Here is a 17260-nt window from a genome sequence, read left to right on the forward strand (position 1 = left end):
TCTAAAATGAACCAAACCGCCGTGATTAATCTCGGTGTATTTTTAAAATATATGCAGCAGTACTGGCCGCGGCCAGTAGGTGGCGGAAGAGTCGGAAATCAGTAGTAGAAGAAGAAACCGCTGCGTTCGCTGCTGCTGTTGTTATTTTCTTGCTTCTGCCGCTTCTGCTTTTATTATTGTCGCTTCTGCTTTTATTATTGTCGCTTCTGCTGCTTTTTTTGCTGCTGCCGCCGCTGCCTGAGGACGTGACAGTCTGGGCGAAAACAACCTGCAGGGAGAAGAGACGATAGCTCCACCGGCGAATGGTTTTAGTAGCGCAGCCTTGTACGCATGCGCGTCATAGAGCGCGCCTCCACTTAAATGAGCGTTAACGGTGACTATTGTGGACGAAGGTTTTGACCTAAAAAGGGACGCCACTTGGATCGGAACTGCTGTGCATGTTTACAATTTGTTCTGCTGCACAGAACAAATAGTAGCTCTCCAGGGGAAACTGCAGAACAGAAAATCCACAAAACACAGCAAACTATAAGATAGACAAATAAACTCACTATCCCTATCTGGACTGAACCTTGACTCGGTAATGGACGAGGCAATAAAATGCCGAGAAACCGTCTTTGCGGATAATAATTAACAGTAGTCGACGCGTCCTGTCATCTAAACTGCGCCTCGCTGCTCCAGCGTTAGTTTCCCCGACCCCGTAAACACGGCAAAATGAAATTTGAGAATATTCTCTCTGAGGTTAATGGGTTTGGGAAATTCCAAATCAGACTGGTGTTGATCCAGGTGATCTCTCGGATCACCCTCCCGTGTCACTTCGTGCTGAACAACTTCATGGGAGCCGTTCCCTCCCACCACTGTGACACCTCAGCTCTGGACGATCAAGGGCTCTTTTGGAATTTAACTCGGGAGCAGAAGCTGGCCGTCGCCCTCCCTGCAGAGCCAGATGGATCTCCGAGCTCCTGTCGGATGTTTGCAAAGCCTCAGTATCAACACCTCTATGGCCAGAACAGCAGCGAGGATGCTGCTACTGTCCCGTGTCCGAGCGGATGGGTGTACGACAACAGCACCTTCCGGTCTACGATAGCAACTGAGGTGAGTGGATTTTAAAAAGTACCCCAGAAATGATAATGTCGTTTTCTGACAATTGCAACAATTGTCATCATTTTACTCATGTCTTCCCAGTGGGACCTTGTTTGCAGCAGAAAAGGGATGAACAAGCTGACAGCTACCATTTTCTTTGTTGGTGTCATGGTCGGTGCCCCTTCATTTGGATTTCTCAGTGACCGGTAGGGTTGTTGTTCTCCCTGTGTGTGTGTGTGTCTGTGTGTGTGTGTGTGTGCAGCTTTTCTCCAACTGGATTCCCTTCACCTTATCCTCTGTGATCGATCACATGACTGGCTGATAAGTTTGGTCTGCAGAAGATGTCAATGCACAATGAGATAACGTTATCTCTCGACCTCTTGGCCTCCGTGTTTCGGGTGCGTCTGCCTGTACTGCGATGATAGCGCGACCTGAGCTTTCCCATCTCTTTGTCCTCTTCCAGATATGGCCGGCGACCGCTGCTCTTGGTGTCTTACCTGGGAACCATCCTTTTTGCCGTCCTGAGTGCCTTCTCCACGTCATACATGATGTTTGTCGTCATGAGATTCTTCACGGGCCTGTCGCTGGCCGGAATCAGCATTATCTCTATTGTTTTGAGTGAGTGTGCAACAAGCTAACGCTAAATTGATACCAAAAGGAGAAGCTCGTAAGTCACCTTTTGAAAACGTTCTCCAGATGTCGAATGGGTCAGTATTGAACGCAGAACCTTGTGCGGTATAATCACAAGCTTGGATGCAGCCTTTGGAAACTGGTTCCTCATTGCAATCGCGTACAGCGTGAATGAGTGGAGGCTGCTGATTCTGGCCGTCACGTCCCCCCTGGTGCTGGCCGTCATTTGTTGGAGGTGATTTAGATTTTTTTTTTTCCCCAACTCGCAGCATAAACGTATCACTGGTGTTTACACGGAAGTGACTGCTGCCTCAGGTGGCTCCCAGAATCTGCCAGGTGGCTGGTGGCCAACAGGAAGGCAGATGCTGCCCACCGCTACCTCATCCAGTGTGCTCACATGAACAACAGATCCAAGTCCATGGAGACTGTCACACCAAATGTATACATTTCTCGCCTCCTTTGCCTTTTGGTTACATCTGGAAACTGCTGCCGTGAAGTGTTCTTTAAACGACACTTTGGCTTTTCCTTTGCTTTCCTCAGTGTTTACTGGAATCTGTACAAGTTGAAACCCAAGATCAGAAGTACTCCTTGGTGGATCTTTTCAAGACCCCAAATATTAGGAAACTGTCCATATCCCTTGGGATATTATGGTAAGTGATATGTGTGTATCATATATAGGCATATATACACACACATACATGTTTTATCTGAGAACTAGATTCCACAGAACATCGTTGTATTAGATTAGTAGAACATAAAGACGGTGATAAGTTTTCACTCCAATGTTCTGTTCTCACTCAGCCAGCTCATAAATATTTTACTGTAAATAGCCACAAGGTCAGATGATGCCACAAATGGCATGTTTGGGGACTGGTGAGGCCCACTGGACGGGACTCCCGGGTTCTGTTCTCATTAGGTTTATGTGTCCTGAACTTCACGGCCTGATCGTGGCCCTTCGGGGTTCATGTCATGTCTTTAACATCAGAAAAATGACTTTAATCAGATAACTGTGCTTCTGTTTCATGACGCAGGTTTGGAGTCGAACTTACGTATTATGGAATAAGTCTGAATATCGAAGGGTTTGGATTGAACCTCTACCTCACACAGTTCGTATTTGTATCTATGGAATTCCTTGTGAAGATTTGCGCCTACTTCTTCCTGGAAAAAATCGGCCGGAGGAAGAGCGTGATGGGCGCTTCATTTTTAACTGGTCTCTGTCTCCTCATCAACATATTTGTCTCCAAAGGTTTGTTCTCTTCTGACCGCGGCTCTTGGCGTTGGTCGGCGTGCCTGAGGTTTGCTTTCTTCTCCCATTTTGCCTCAGATTTGTGGATCGTTCGTACCATCATGGGGTCCTTGGGGAAAGGGTTCTCAGAGGTGTCGTGCACGGTCATGTACCTGTACACGATGGAACTCTACCCCACGGTCTTGAGGTTCGTTGGCGGCGACTCTTGAACTGGAGTCGCCGTGTTTCCGTTAAATTCACCCTTTTGGATTTCCAGGCAGAACGGCATGGGCTACTCCGCACTGGTGGCCCGGCTCGGCGTGGCCATATCCCCTCTGGTCATGTTGTTGGAGGACGCCTGGCACATGCTGCCTGTTGTCACTTACTGCGCGGTGGCGATCGGAACCGGTCTGGTGCCTTTGCTGCTGCGCGAGACGTTGAACACCAGGCTGCCGGAGCTCGTCGAAGACGTCGAGAAACCGAGGGGAAAAGGAAGCGCGTTGAAGGAACGCAGCAGGTGATTGTTCAGTGATGCAGCTCGAGCACCAGGGACAGCAGGTTGTCCCCGTTGCCAAGTGTCAGACTCGGTCACACAGCCATGGGGGCTGGTCAGTGAGTAGCAACGCTGCTCCTGGTGCGTTGATAATGTGCACGTGGGACTCGAGGTGCTCGGTTTAATCGGCCTTTTTAAAATGTTGCCAAGCGAAAGGTGATCATGACCGAGACCCAGAGATCCTCGCAACCTTTTTATTTTTTTTTGAGATGTGATGCGAAAATCCAAAGACTTTTCTGTAATTGTTTACTTTAATTCTTAAATGAAGGTGTTTTACGCAAACCTTTTATGACGTCGACTCATTAAAGTTACTGTTCTCTCACCTGTTTTGCAGGAAACCGTCAACACCGGAGAAAGCTGAAGTGCAGACTAGCCTCATTCATCCACCCGCGCGGCTGTTTTCTGTAACACAGGTGCAGGTGGAGTAGGTGTGTGTTGCTATTTTAAAGTCCCTCGTAATTTTAAAATGAAAAATAAACATTTTAACCAACAGACTGGGATCATTGTGATGTAGAAAGTTTTTGCTCAAGGATATTTTCCAGCTCCAGTAAACCAGTTCAGGCAGCAAAACAGGCTTCCACCCCTCTCAAACTCAACATCACCGTTTAGTGAGGACTGCATTGATAGTTGTAACCTGATAGAGGAGGTGGCCACACACACAGTGGACCTGTGGGGAACCGATCCAGTGAAAATGACCCTGGCAGAGGTCAACAAGAGCTTAAAGTCTAAGGATGCAAAGCTGGTCCTCTCTTTTAGACTTGAATATATAGATGTGTAATATTTGTGTACAGACGTTTAATGCTCAGAGGTTTGTTCTGGCCTGCATGCTGTTTAGAATTAACAATCCATGTCACAAACTTTATGAGGTCCAACAGAAAATTGGCAAAGTCTATGGCAGGGAAACGCTCATTGGTGTTTCAGACGTCCACTGAGTAAGTGGCGACATCTGGCGGTGAAAATACGCAACAGCATCAGATTCCCGTCAATCTCACGCACGTGTCGTCTGTCCATGACTGCATCCACAGGTAATTCCAGCCCAGAGGGTCATGACTGTAGATACCTTAATGAATTGGCTCTGCAAATTGAAGTGTCCTTTTTCATACAACAAAAGTGACTATAGACAATGAATAGTGACTTATTCATGTCTGTTACCTTGATTCCAAATCTAACATGCTGGATATGTAATGTTTTACCACAGTCAAAACACACAACTATTTCAACTAAGTCAAAAGATCACCAATTGCACAAGACCTTCGTGAAAGTTCAACGGTTGTACCTCACAAGTCAGGCTTGTCATCCATTACCATTTTCTTACTTTTATTCGAAGACTCACGGGACAAGCTAGCAGAGGCTCGCTTGATTCCCGGAGAGAGACGGCCATGAAGTTCGAAGACGTTCTAGCCGCCGTTAATGGCTTTGGGAGGTTCCAGATCATGGTTTCTGTGATCAGCTTCATCGGCCGCTTCACGCTGCCCTGTCATTTCTTTCTGAATAACTTCATAGCTGCCATCCCGTCCCACCACTGTGATCTCAGCCTTCTGGAGGATGGAGGTCGTTACGGGAATCTGACTCAGGCACAGAAGCTCGTTGTCGGCGTCCCTGTCCGGGGGGACGGGAGCCCAGATTCCTGTAGAATGTTCCTGGAGCCTCAGTATCACCTCCTGATGAACTCCTCCAACAGCAGCGGAGCACCGACGGTGCCCTGCCAGAGCGGATGGGTGTATGATAACAGCACCTTCAAGACGACGCTGACGTCAGAGGTAAACCTCATTGGAACATGCTTCGGAACCGGTCCGGAGAGATGACGGTTTCCCTTCTTTCTTCTTGTAAAAGTGGGACCTGGTGTGCGATCAAAGAGGGAAGAACAAAGCAACTGCCACCATCTTTTTCGTGGGAGTGATGTTTGGAGCCCTCTTATTTGGAAGTCTGAGCGACAAGTATCTCGGCTTTACAGCATCTCCGCTTCTTTGATGTGCCGCTGTTGTAGAACTGGTCATTCTGACGCTCTCTCTGACCCTCTGAAGGTTCGGCCGCAGGATCATGCTTCTGGTGTCGTACGTCTCTGGCATGCTCTTCGCCATTGCCAGTGCTTTCTCCACCAGCTACGTGATGTTCGTGGTGCTGAGGTTCTTCACCGGGTTTTGTATCACCGGCATCGTCATCATCTCATCCGTTCTCAGTTAGTTTGTGTTTCCATTGTGCTAAAATGCTTTCGACATTTCCCGAACGTGCACAGTGAGGAGGGCTTTTCTTGTCCATTCCAGCTGTGGAGTGGGTGGATATTGAACACAGGAAGCTGATTGGAGTGATTGACAGCCTGGCTTGGACATTCGGAAGCGTCATATTTGTGGGTCTCGCTTATCTTGTCAACGAATGGCGTTGGCTGATTGTTACTGTCACCGCGCCTGTTTTCTTCGCCATCTTCATTTGGAGGTAAGAGTTTGGACGGGCCTTGTTCGCCAAAACACAGAACTGGACTTCGCTCACCTTCCAACAACTGAAGTGGCGGTTCTAGCTGGAATGACCCTGATCAGCACCGTCCTCGAGCCCCCCCACCCCCATTAATCCTAAACCACGTTCCCCCTATTTTCTCTATGAAAAAACCAGAACCTGCTACTGGGCCAGTGTAAAGAAATGCCATAGTTATTGGACTTGTGCGCCCTGTTTATCCTCTAGACTACAGCCCTTTTACACTTCCTGTCTGTTTGTGCTGCACCCAGCTGGGATCCGACTGGATTAATGCATTTGATTCCAACGCCAGGTGGATGCCTGAATCAGCGAGGTGGCTGATCGCCAATGGACAGTTGGAGAAAGCCCAGACGTACTTGAAGAGGTGTGCAAGGATGAACCGGGCTGACGGGTTCTCGGAGGCGCTTAAAATGGAGGTGGGTCTAATCCAGGAAATCAACACGGAGCAGAGGTGAGTTTGGAAATATCAGCCTATCCGTGTCACATGACCTGCGCTCTTGCAGACATTGGCCTCCATTGTTGTGACGGAGAAAAAAGGCAGAGTTTATACCTACCTGGACCTGATTAGAACTCCAAATATGAGGAGCCTGGCTTCCCGCACTGGTATACTGTGGTCTGTATTTCCCTGATCAGGTGTATCACTGTGGGATCACAATGAGAGGGATGCAGATGAACACATCTGGATGAAAGCTCAACAGCCACATTTCTTCCTCCAGGTTTTGCGTGGCGACGACCTTTTATGGCATCAGCTTCAACATTACAGGCTTCGGCCTCAACATGTATCTGACTCAGCTGGTCTACGCCTTGATCGAGCTCCCTACCAAAATAAGCGTTTATTATCTCCTGGATATGATCGGCAGAAGGAGCAGCATGATGGGCGCGATGCTGATGTCTGGCACGTGTCTGGGAATCAACATCCTGATTCCTGACGGTAAAGATGATGTCAGACGTTGCCACGGGACCCGAGTGTAGCGTTGATCTCTCCGCCTGGGCCTGTTTTCAGACATGTCTGTTGCGCGGACGGTCGTCGCCGTCTTCGGAAAAGCCTTCTCTTCCGCATCATTTACGATCCTCATTCTCTACAGTTCCGAGCTCTTTCCGACAGTAGTCAGGTAACCAGTTTCAGTACCTCTTTATTATTTGATGCAGTGTCAAAAGAAGAATGAAATGGTCGTGACCGTCGGACACAGCGCCCCCCTGTGGTCAACTCTCTGCATGATTTCTCCTCTTCAGGCAGAACGGGATGGGCTTCAACTCCAGCATGGCTCGCATGGGCGTCGCCGTGTCTCCTCTCATCCTCCTCCTGGACGAAGTGTGGAAGCATTTGCCTCAGGTCATTCTCTGCTCCACAGCTATGCTGGGCGCGATGGTGGCCAGAACTCTGCGGGAGACGCGCAACCGTTGTCTCGCAGAGACCATAGAGGACATTGAGAATCTCTGACAGTTTCAAACCTCAAGCATGCACCTGTCCAGGTGTTTTACAGAATCAGGTTTGGTTCCAACCCATCACTCCTGATGTTTACTTATTCAAACCAATAGAAATGTACACTTTTTCCAACAAACTGGAAATTCCAGGCAGTAAAAGCCACTTAAAGACATCGCTGTGTGGTGACTTCATTTGAATTAATCACATTGTTTCCGGACTTTATTATCTTGTATTTTAAATCTAAAGTTATAGTGTCAAGTTTGGACAGAATTATGATCCTTCCAAAGTCAATGTTTGTTGTATTGTGACGCAGTCAGAAGGTTTTGTTGGCGTATTAACTACAGTAAAACGACTCACATTTAATGTTTACCGCACGCTGCTGCGCTTTACCAGGGAGAAACATTACTTTAGTGTATATGAGAGGTAAATTATCCACCAGTTACATGTTTACACCGGCAGCCACTTGTTCTGGTGTGTTGTCCTCACCTCAACTAAAGCCTGTAAAGACCAAGCATGATTTAATGATGCACATTAGGTGATAGACATTCAATTTACTCACAAACGGGTTTTTAAAATCTTTCATTTTATTTGACAGTACAAAAACATCAAAAAGATGGAATCAGTCTCTCTGTACATTAAGTAAAACAGTATAAATCACAAGTCAGGAATGAAGGCAGACGGGTACTCAGAGGCTTTGGGAACATTTTTGTACAATATCATTGTGCAATATTATATGCGGCAAATATATTCAAGCGACCATCAACAGATAGTGTTTGCAGCAGCCCCTCCCTGGGTAATGCCACCCCCCCCCCCCCCCGCACTCGTCACTTGTATTGAAATGTTTCTCGCCTCCCTTCCAGGCAGGAAAAGTGATCAATTACACGTTGATTGAAATAAGGCATGTTCCTGATGAGCGTTCTCTCCACAGAGAGCATGGCCAACGTGTTCAGGTGTCCCGGCACCCTTGTGTTGCTAAGGAACGCCTTGAGCCTTTTTAAGGGCTTAAGTCGTTGTCATCGGACTGGTTATGAGGATATTCAACAGCCCCAGAGTCTCAGAGAAGGTCTCCTGGAGGTCGTAGCTCCGGAGAACCTGGTACAGAGCATGGAGTAACATCTCTCCCTCCAGCAGCGTGGCACCCACAAGGTGGCTGGTGAAGGAGAACCTCTCCCGGGCATGGTCCAGGATAGTGTCACAGATCTGGTCCACACAACGGTCACCACCGACGGCACCATCCGCCATCTATGTTGGATGCTGCGTCCGTGTGAGCGTACCTGCTGAGACAGCCTCTGCTTCTCGCCGATCCTTTGGTTCCTGCCGCCTCCTGCTTCAGCCATTCAGAGGAGTTTTGGTCCCTGAGGGAGACGGACCAAAAGTGTGAGTAGGAATACGAATGAGACTTCTCCTCCTTTAGGTTATCACCATTTCTGGACACACTTGACGCACAATCACGGCGAGCAGGCGTGCTAATGAAAATGTGCAACATTATTAGCATCATTGTAATGACTAAATTAGCTTACCTTATGGCCTGGACACTGCTGGTGAAGCTCTGTAGGGCCCGTTCGATGGAGGCCATGCCAATGTCCCCGCTCTGCAGCTTTTGGTAAAGACTGTCAACAGGCTGCATGAAACAGCCAGAGGAAAGAATGGAAGTCTTCGTCCTGCAGCATCCTCAGGAAGCCCGACGCCTCCCTCACGGTGGTGTTGTCCAATAACCTGTCCTCCCTGATGGTCTCAAAGCACTCCACCAGGTAGTCCTGTTCCTCAAAGACGGTCCCCATGATGCTGCTGTGGAGGTTCAACCTTCTGGGTGACGGCGTGGCCACGACCTGGTCCAGAAGGGCCAGAAACTGGCGCAGGGTGTCCCTGTGGCGTCACATGTCCGCGACTCCTGTGGTTGTCCAGGCAACGTCAGTGTCGGCGCCAGGGTGGATGAGATGGCTTAAGAGCCAATTTGTCCTGATAACAACCGAACGGTGATTCCTTTAACGAAACCATGGAGTTATTAACCATTTGATGGCGAACGTAAAGCTGCAGGTGACTTCCGAGCACGTGACTGCATCGCCGGACATGACGCAATCACGCAGCCAATCGAATCATTAATCCGATTTGATTTAGCACATTAGGTTTGTTAGAAAATGGACGCTGTTAAACACAAATGAAGTGATACTGCACACAGAGGCGCAACATAGAAGGCAGCAAGAATTAAGTCAAAGCTCCTTTATTAAAGAAACAAAGAAAGCACTTTTTTTAATGACTCAGCAATTCACTCCAGGAAGGTCAACATCTAAATGACGTTTGCGATTTTCCTTTTGAAAATTTTAATAGCCATAATCTATTATTTACTGTCGATAGTTTGACGTTAACACTTACAGAATCAACATTGGAGGAAAAACAAATTAAACAAAATGTAAAAAACAAAACCAAAACAACAACCTTGAGAGACCACAATACATAATGATCTAAAACTATAATATGCAGATGTCTTCATGGGTAATTTGTGCATGTCGATCAGTACTGGGAATACTCTTTGCTCTCTAGTTTGGATATGATCCGCTCCAGCTGTCGTTTTAGCTTCACACTGCGGGAAGTTGCTCATGTCGTAGTACTGGGCGGGCGATCTTCACCAGCCTGTGACGGGGGGGGGGGGGGGGAGAAGACCGTGAGTGCATGTGTCGGGGGGTTCACGTGCATTCAAAAGCTGCTCGACTCAAAGGGAAACATACCACTCTGGCTTGATGTCTGTACAAGTGCGAATGTAGTTTTGGTGGTGAGAACGAATTCGTTGTAGAGCAACCCACTCCGGTTTGTGGTCCAGGACTGTAGACGGGTGCAGCTGGACCACTTGGTTGTCTTTTACAGTCAGGTAATGACCCGTGCGCTCCAGATGAGCCACCTGAACAAAAACAAAACCACAGATCAGAACGCGGCGAAGGCGGAGCCTCTGGGTCCAACGCGTGACCAGCTGACCATCTCCCTCAAGGAGCGGAACCACCTCTACCTGCATGAAGAAGCCGGTGCAGAGCGCCTTGCGGATGTTGATGTAGTAGTCTCTGCTGGTGAATTCTGTGCTCCGGCGGGGCAGGTTGAAGCGGTCCATGATCCTGGACAGCTGCTGCCGCACGTTGTCCGCGGACATTAGCGATCGATAGTTAACAAAGTTGTCATAGCACCACTGGTTCGACTCGTGGTCTGGAGAAGAGAGACGTGGCAGGGCTTTACACACTTACGCTGTTGTTTGCTAGCTTAGGCAACTACAACACTTGTACCGGTACTTTAAGTTCCTCAGAATTCACAAAGCTGGTGAAAATTAACCACAGCAGCACCTTTAGGACCAACCAAATGGTGACAACAACAAGAGGCCCCCTTATGGTCAACGTAGATGGTTAAAATAAGGAACGGAGACATGCTGAACTCATCGTTAAGGCTACGCCAGATGGGGAACTCACTTTGCTTGAAGGCATGATAGACGTTGAGCAGCGTCAAATGGTCTCCATCGATGTGGGCAAACCTCATCTTGGCCTCATCTGCCGCCTTCTTAGCCTCCGTGGGGCGGACAAAACACTGTGGGGACTAAACAAGGTTGGTATGGCCCCAACAAAGCCGCCCATAGGGGTAAGTCAAACATTCACTGAAACATGGTGCAAAGACTGTGATGCTAGGGTGCTCGACACTGCGCTGGGACAGGGCAGGACCACAAGCTCTATCAAACGGAGGGGGGGGCTGCAGTCTGTTTTCATGGTCACTCCCAACTGTAAAGGCTATTAGCACATCAGATACATGCATGTATGTATGTACATGCTCATATACATACACGTATATTTAGAGAGGAAGAGAACTAAAAGATGTGCGCAGTTTAGATCAGGTTTGTTCCATTTGAATGGGCAGGAAATTATGAGAAATGCAAGAGATGATGGGATTTAAGTGGTGCCTGCCCTCTCCACAATCAACACGGTGGCAATAAAAGTTTGAGAGGCTCAAAGACTTTTCATTCAGTACAAATTATGACAAATTAGGAGCAGCACATCTAAATAAAACCCTAAGGATGATGGGCATCAGAAGAAAGTGGTGGAGTAAAGAGGCTGGGAGTGGATCTGTGTTCTAAAAACCAAATGCACAAATTCAATATCAATATTTTAAAAGCACCAACGTCAACATTACGGCGTTTCAGAGCAATGCTTTCCTGTACGTGACCCCAAAAACACTCGTGCTACAGTAGTGGAGGTAGATGTTAGCCCAGTTCTGGGCATTACCTGACAGCATGGCAGTAATGGAAAGAATCTCATTAGAGCAGTTGAACTCGCAGCTGGCAATGACCATTTTTGCTAGCTGTGGGTCCAGGGGGAACTCTGCCATCATGGAGCCCAGCTCCGTCAGGTCGCCGTCGTCATTGAGCGCCGCCAGGTAGTTCAACAGCTCCAAGGCTCTCATCAGAGTCTCGGGAGCTGCAGAGAGAGGAGGTGGGGGGGCAGGATGGTCAGAGCGGGGAAAGGAAATGGTGGAAAGCTCACATGTCCGTCGACCAACTCACCTGGTGGATCCATGAAGTCAAAGTGCACAAGGTCGTCGATGCCCAGCTTCTTCAGCTGCAGCACAACCGACCCCAAGTTGGACCGAAGGATTTCGGGGGTACGTGTTGTCCTGGAGAGCGAACGTTGAAAGGTTAACGCGCCGCCACGTTCAGCAGAGCCAGGCTCGCCATGCGTCAAGGCTTTCACTTGCCTGCATCTCGGTTTTGTAAGCTTTCTTCCGTATAAAGCCGGAAACACTTCCTGGACGCGTCCTGCCGGCTCGACCTGCCTCTGCTGGGCGGAGGCCTTACTGATGGCGGTGACCAGCAGCGACTCCACACGGATACGCGGATTATAAACCTGAGGGCGTGGTTGGAGACAGCCTTCAATAAAAAAAAATAACACAGCACACACAAAACAAATCCAGCGCTGCTTCACGTTTGCCTACTTTCTGTTTGGCGAATCCGGGATCGATGACAAACACCACGCCGTCGATGGTCAGGGAGGTCTCGGCGATGTTTGTTGAAACCACGACCTGAGAAGAAAACAGTCAGAAATCCAGCGAGCTCTGGCGCGGCCCGCGGGAGGAGACGCACTCACCTTCCTTCCTATGGCGCCGTTGGGTTTCCGCGGAGGTGGCGGCTCGAAAATCCTTTGCTGCTGCTGTGGCGGCAGTGTGGAATACAAAGGAATGATTTTAATGTCTCCCACTTCGGGTCCAAGGTCATCCACTTCCCGTTTTGATCCGTTTGCAGGCCTCGTCGATTTCCTGTAGGAGCAAATTGAGGTTTCACTTAAGATGCCGAGGAAGACGAAGCCCGGAGGACCAGCGGCGCCCTTACCTCCTGTCCGGTGAGAAAGAGGAGGACGTCACCTTCTTCTTCCTCGCACATGTGGATCTGTATGACCGTACGTATGGCTGCCTCAAGGTAGTCTCTCTCCGGTTCGGGGGTGTAGAAGATCTCGACGGGGTGCGTGCGACCGGGGATGGTCAGGAGGGGACAGTTGTCGAAGTAAATCTGAATTTCCCGGCGTCTAGTGTCGCACTCCATGACGATGATCTGCGCATTCAGGAGAACTCTGCTGTAACTTATATGGAAGCGTATATGGAGACCGCGCCTGTTAACAAAACTGGAAGTACCTTGAGATCGGATCTTTGACGGGACCACCTCCTTCAGCACTCCCTCAGGATATCTGTAGCCAGAGTTCGCTCGTGGGCCTCGTCCAGGATTATGACCCCGTATCTTTCCAACAGTGGGTCGTTCATAGCTTCTCTCAGTAACATACCGTCTGTCATGTACCTACAGACCACACGAGGGGCGCATTAGCTTGGAGTTTGCATCATTCTTCTTCCTCATGACAACAGTATTTTCCCACTTACTTGAGAATTGTCTTAGCGGAGCTACAGTCCTCAAACCGAATGGAGTAACCGACCTCTTGTCCAAGCATGACATCCATTTCGTCCGCCACCCTTTGCGCCACGCTCATAGCCGCGACTCTCCTGGGCTGGGTACACGCTACAGCGCGCTTTGGACCCGGCAAACCCCTCACCATGTCCCACACACCACTGCGGGATCTGGAAATCAATTCAAAGCAAGACTGCAATGTGAGTCAGATGCTAGAAAATGAAATATTGAGTATAAACGTGCCTTTTCCACGGGTTCTATAAATGACACAATCATGATTGTAATTTTGTTCCTTTTGATTTCATAAATCACTTCTCGTTACCACACGGGGGGAAAATGCATTGGATTGTTCGGGATGCGTATCTGAGCTTTTTCGTGTCAACTGGAAGTAGAAATGATTGTTTTTCCAGACCTGTGTCGTCTTCCCAGATCCAGTTTCTCCAACGAGGACAAACGTCTGATGGCGTGTGATGATGTCACTGAAGCTCTCCTTGTATTCCCAGACGGGAAGCTGCAACCGTTTCTTCAGGATCTCGTAGTATCGCGGTGTGTGTGGTAGGTTGGTGAACGGGTTCATCTGCTGGTGCACAGCCATCTGCTTGAGAGCAGGCATAATTGGGATGATCGGTGTGCTGTTGGCTGGGACACTAGGCGGCTTTGTGTCTCGGTCTCTGTCCGGTCTCGGTCCCCTGTCCCGATCCCTGTCTCTGTCCCGATCTCGGTCCCTGTCTCTGGAGCGGTCCTCGCGGTCTCTGTCCCGGTCTCTGTCTCTGTCACGCCTAAGAAAACAAAAACAGGAAATTTTCACAATCACATAAAGGATAAACTAAATACGATAAATAAGAATAAGGATATAAAAAAAGAAATCATCAACATCTATGACACAACGCAGCAATCTATACTTAAAAAAATGCTAAACATCGATCTACTTTGAGGCTACGTATTTGGTCACAAAAACCACTTAAAATACCAAAATAAAAATACGTGTTCACAATCTCGGACTTTAATTCTTTAGCACTCAGTGCAACATAAATGATTAACAGGGGAGGCAAAGTTTACAGCCCGGAGAAAAGATTCACTACCCAGTGCTCTATTGGTTTATACTGGCACGCAATGCACTGGAAGAATACAAACTTTGATAAAAATCTTGATGAAAAGTCCGGTTTTAATGGCATATTTGGGGGTTACGACAGATGCACCACAATTGAACGTTGTGTACGATTTTAAACCAAACGTCGCTATTGCGTTTAGCAAAACTTACGATAGATTCTTACCAAATGCACGTAAAAGCGGGCTGAGTTTTAACTACAGATCTAATCTTTCACCTTTCAATCCGAGTTATAGACAGCTGATTTAAAGAAAATCCAAATCAGTTAAGCTAACAATAACATTTGTTAGCATCTTGATTGCTTACCGCTAGCCATACACACGTGCCCCTGCGTCGAAGATAACTACACGTTCTGCTGGTTAGCCAGTGCCGCACCAGCAGCTAACATAGCACAATTATGCTAATGTATGCAAAATATCAATCTCTCAGATATTTGCCTTTGCCAAGGAATGAGGGTCAAGCTAATGTAGCGTAATCCGAAATGTGTGCAATAGCTCGACTTCCAATACATCACTGGTGGCTGCTAGCCAAAATTAGCTAACATCAGTTAGCCGTTTATACCGCGTGAAACAGGCGCGTACTTTTGAGCTTCACCTACCCATCAGACCTCTTCTTACTGGAGTAGTCATCGCCCAAATCTAAACGATGCCTTTTGGACATATTTGGAAATAATACAGTCTGTGTTTAATCTATGAACGCGAAAAGAATTCTACCGGGCAATGAAGAGCAGCCAGACATCCGGTTTCTTCTGCTCGTGGGTTTCGCCGTTATAATGTACAATACAGCGAGAGTTTACCGCCACCTACTGGCCTGGAGGTAGAACCTCCGGCTTTTGTTTTGTGGAAATAAATTATTAACTCTGCTCTATTTATTTCGTAGTGGTTCTAAATCCAAAGAGCATTAGTGAAAATAAATTAAAAATGACCAATATGATAGAAAGTTGTTAGAATCATGATAATAAAGTTAGCTCCTATTTGCTTTTCCTTGTTATATTCTTTATTCTTGTTATATTGTATCTGTAAGGAGTTGTAAGGAGTATCAGGATGCAACATTGATCGGAGTTGCCGATAACAGCATGGGAAGCAGGGAGAAGCAGGAGAATTTCTTCTCGTTGTGTATGTTTTTACATTGTATGGAAGGATGCGCTGTGTGTGCGAGCCAGGGCTCATAAATCAATGAAGACTTGCTCATATATTCACCATTATGATTCACATATTTTACTATGAATGGACCTTGCTATTGTGTTTCCCCCTAGGGACCTCCGAATCTCTCCGTCCTCCTTGCAAGTAAAAACTCAAAACTGTTATCTTTGCCTCCAAAAACAAGCTGTATAGCCATTGAGAAAGACAGGATTTATTGTTATTCAGATATATAAGTAGACAGAATGGAATTTCAACTCACAGACGGCATAAAATGAACATTACAAACATTACAGCAACAGTGCAACAGTCAATGTCTTATACAACAATCAACATCGGAACGTGTCACAAGATAAATATTCCGGTTCTGTGTTTGCAGACCTGCTCCACCCTCCCAAATCACCTCCTACCGTCGAGACCTTCGTGCTTCATTGGACTGTTGAGAGCAGCGAGCAGCGGTCGGATTGATCCAGACTGAAAGTCCACCTTTGTTGACGATGCGTCCACACGGGTGAGTGCAGCCTCTGACCTTTACCCGCTGCTCCAAACGCTGCCATGCGTTTGGTTGGGATCTTTGCTGAAATTCTTTCCCATCTAGCGGAAGAACATTAGAGCAAAATGTGGTTTGATGGACGACATAAAGTGTAGTGTAACTCGTTTGAGTATTTTATTAACAAGACCAGCAATAATAATCACAATTGGGTTGATTTTTTTTCTCTTTTTTAACCTGTAGACGCCTTTTAAAACCCCAAAAGGACACATTGAAAGGAATGAATCAGTTAATTAATAATTATTCTACTGTGCAGGAAGCAACAGCATAAGTTTATAATGCAAACGTTGCCACTGACACCAATAAAGAGGTGCAGCGCTACTATCTGCTCCCATAAAGTGTTTTTTTCTCATTTTAATACTGATTTCAGGTCCGCGAGTGCATTGGCAGCGCTGATGCTTCTGCTGGCTGATTGTCAGCGCTGTGTCTTAGCTGAAGGGAACGGCTCAGCTCTTCCAGAGGCCTCCCAGAACAATGGCAGCCTGTACGCGTCCTGCAACATGAGACGCAGCAGCGCGCTGCCAGAGGATGTGCCTCAACTCTACGGTCACGTGCTGTTCAAGCAGGACCGGCCTCAGGGAATTCTCAGGGTCCTCTTTCACGTTGGTGGCTTTCTGACTGATGCCGAGCCAAAGCCATCCACATCCATCAGTACGGAGACCTGAGCCAGGGTGCGGCTCCACCCGGGGCCACTACAACCCATATGGCGAAAACCACCCTAACCACCCGGGAGACTTCGGGAACTTCGTGCCTCAGGAGGGAATTATCTCAGCTGTGGTTGAGTCGAAGGCGACGCTGTTCGGAGGGATGTCTGCCATTGGAAGAGCAGTGGTGGTCCACGAAAAGAACGACGACCTGGGCCAGGGCGGCGACGCCGGGAGCCTCCTGCATGGAAACGCGGGGCGGAGGCTGGCCTGCTGCGTTATTGGGATTTCCTCTCCCGATCTGTGGAACCTCAACTATCCGAAGTTTGCAGAAAGGATGAAAAAGAATTGATCTTCCATTGTTTTGTTCTGGAGGTAGATGCTACGTTTTTAGTCAGGTGATTGGGCACTGGGGGGGGGGGGGGGGGGTCAGGCTCTGGGCTTGTGTTCAATCTTGATTGTGACAGAGGCTTTACAAATAAAGTTCATTTGGCATCAATAATTGGCTGATGTCTTTAT

At 47.9% G+C, this 17260-nt stretch overlaps 4 protein-coding genes across 4 annotated transcripts; 3 read left to right on the forward strand and 1 right to left on the reverse strand.

Moving 5' to 3' along the window:
- The first annotated feature begins 13 nt into the window (after positions 1-13).
- LOC101065007 (solute carrier family 22 member 7-like) lies at positions 14-3980 on the forward strand. The gene is made up of 10 exons (XM_003972001.3): positions 14-1092; positions 1183-1286; positions 1544-1698; positions 1777-1945; positions 2026-2149; positions 2251-2360; positions 2742-2956; positions 3035-3143; positions 3213-3452; positions 3823-3980. Exons 1-10 carry the CDS (start codon positions 712-714, stop codon positions 3914-3916), a joined length of 1701 nt encoding a protein of 566 aa, XP_003972050.2. The 5' UTR covers positions 14-711; the 3' UTR covers positions 3917-3980.
- A 630-nt stretch (positions 3981-4610) lies between these two features.
- On the forward strand, positions 4611-7555 carry LOC101064788 (solute carrier family 22 member 7-like). Its single transcript, XM_003972000.2, has 9 exons — positions 4611-5248; positions 5322-5425; positions 5513-5667; positions 5753-5921; positions 6250-6373; positions 6461-6570; positions 6674-6888; positions 6961-7069; positions 7191-7555. The coding sequence occupies exons 1-9, from the start codon at positions 4868-4870 to the stop codon at positions 7396-7398; spliced, it is 1575 nt and encodes a 524-aa protein (XP_003972049.1). The 5' UTR covers positions 4611-4867; the 3' UTR covers positions 7399-7555.
- Positions 7556-9588: 2033 nt separating this feature from the next.
- On the reverse strand, positions 9589-15180 carry dhx15 (DEAH (Asp-Glu-Ala-His) box helicase 15). The gene is given in 20 exon segments (XM_029851388.1): positions 9589-9954; positions 9956-9997; positions 9999-10014; positions 10110-10279; positions 10385-10575; positions 10833-10956; positions 11632-11828; positions 11915-12011; positions 12013-12024; positions 12106-12182; positions 12185-12254; positions 12343-12429; positions 12495-12635; positions 12637-12663; positions 12737-12955; positions 13036-13195; positions 13276-13451; positions 13453-13470; positions 13713-14079; positions 15007-15180. Coding segments are annotated over 20 exon segments (2313 nt in total). The 5' UTR covers positions 15069-15180; the 3' UTR covers positions 9589-9894.
- A 736-nt stretch (positions 15181-15916) lies between these two features.
- On the forward strand, positions 15917-17243 carry LOC101064570 (extracellular superoxide dismutase [Cu-Zn]-like). Its single transcript, XM_011612385.2, is given in 4 exon segments — positions 15917-16058; positions 16468-16727; positions 16730-16762; positions 16765-17243. Coding segments are annotated over 4 exon segments (636 nt in total). The 5' UTR covers positions 15917-16044; the 3' UTR covers positions 17094-17243.
- The last annotated feature ends 17 nt before the right edge of the window (positions 17244-17260 follow it).

The sequence above is a fragment of the Takifugu rubripes genome, chromosome 17 (genome assembly GCF_901000725.2).
Source record: "Takifugu rubripes chromosome 17, fTakRub1.2, whole genome shotgun sequence".
Classification (NCBI taxonomy): Eukaryota; Metazoa; Chordata; class Actinopteri; order Tetraodontiformes; family Tetraodontidae; genus Takifugu; species Takifugu rubripes.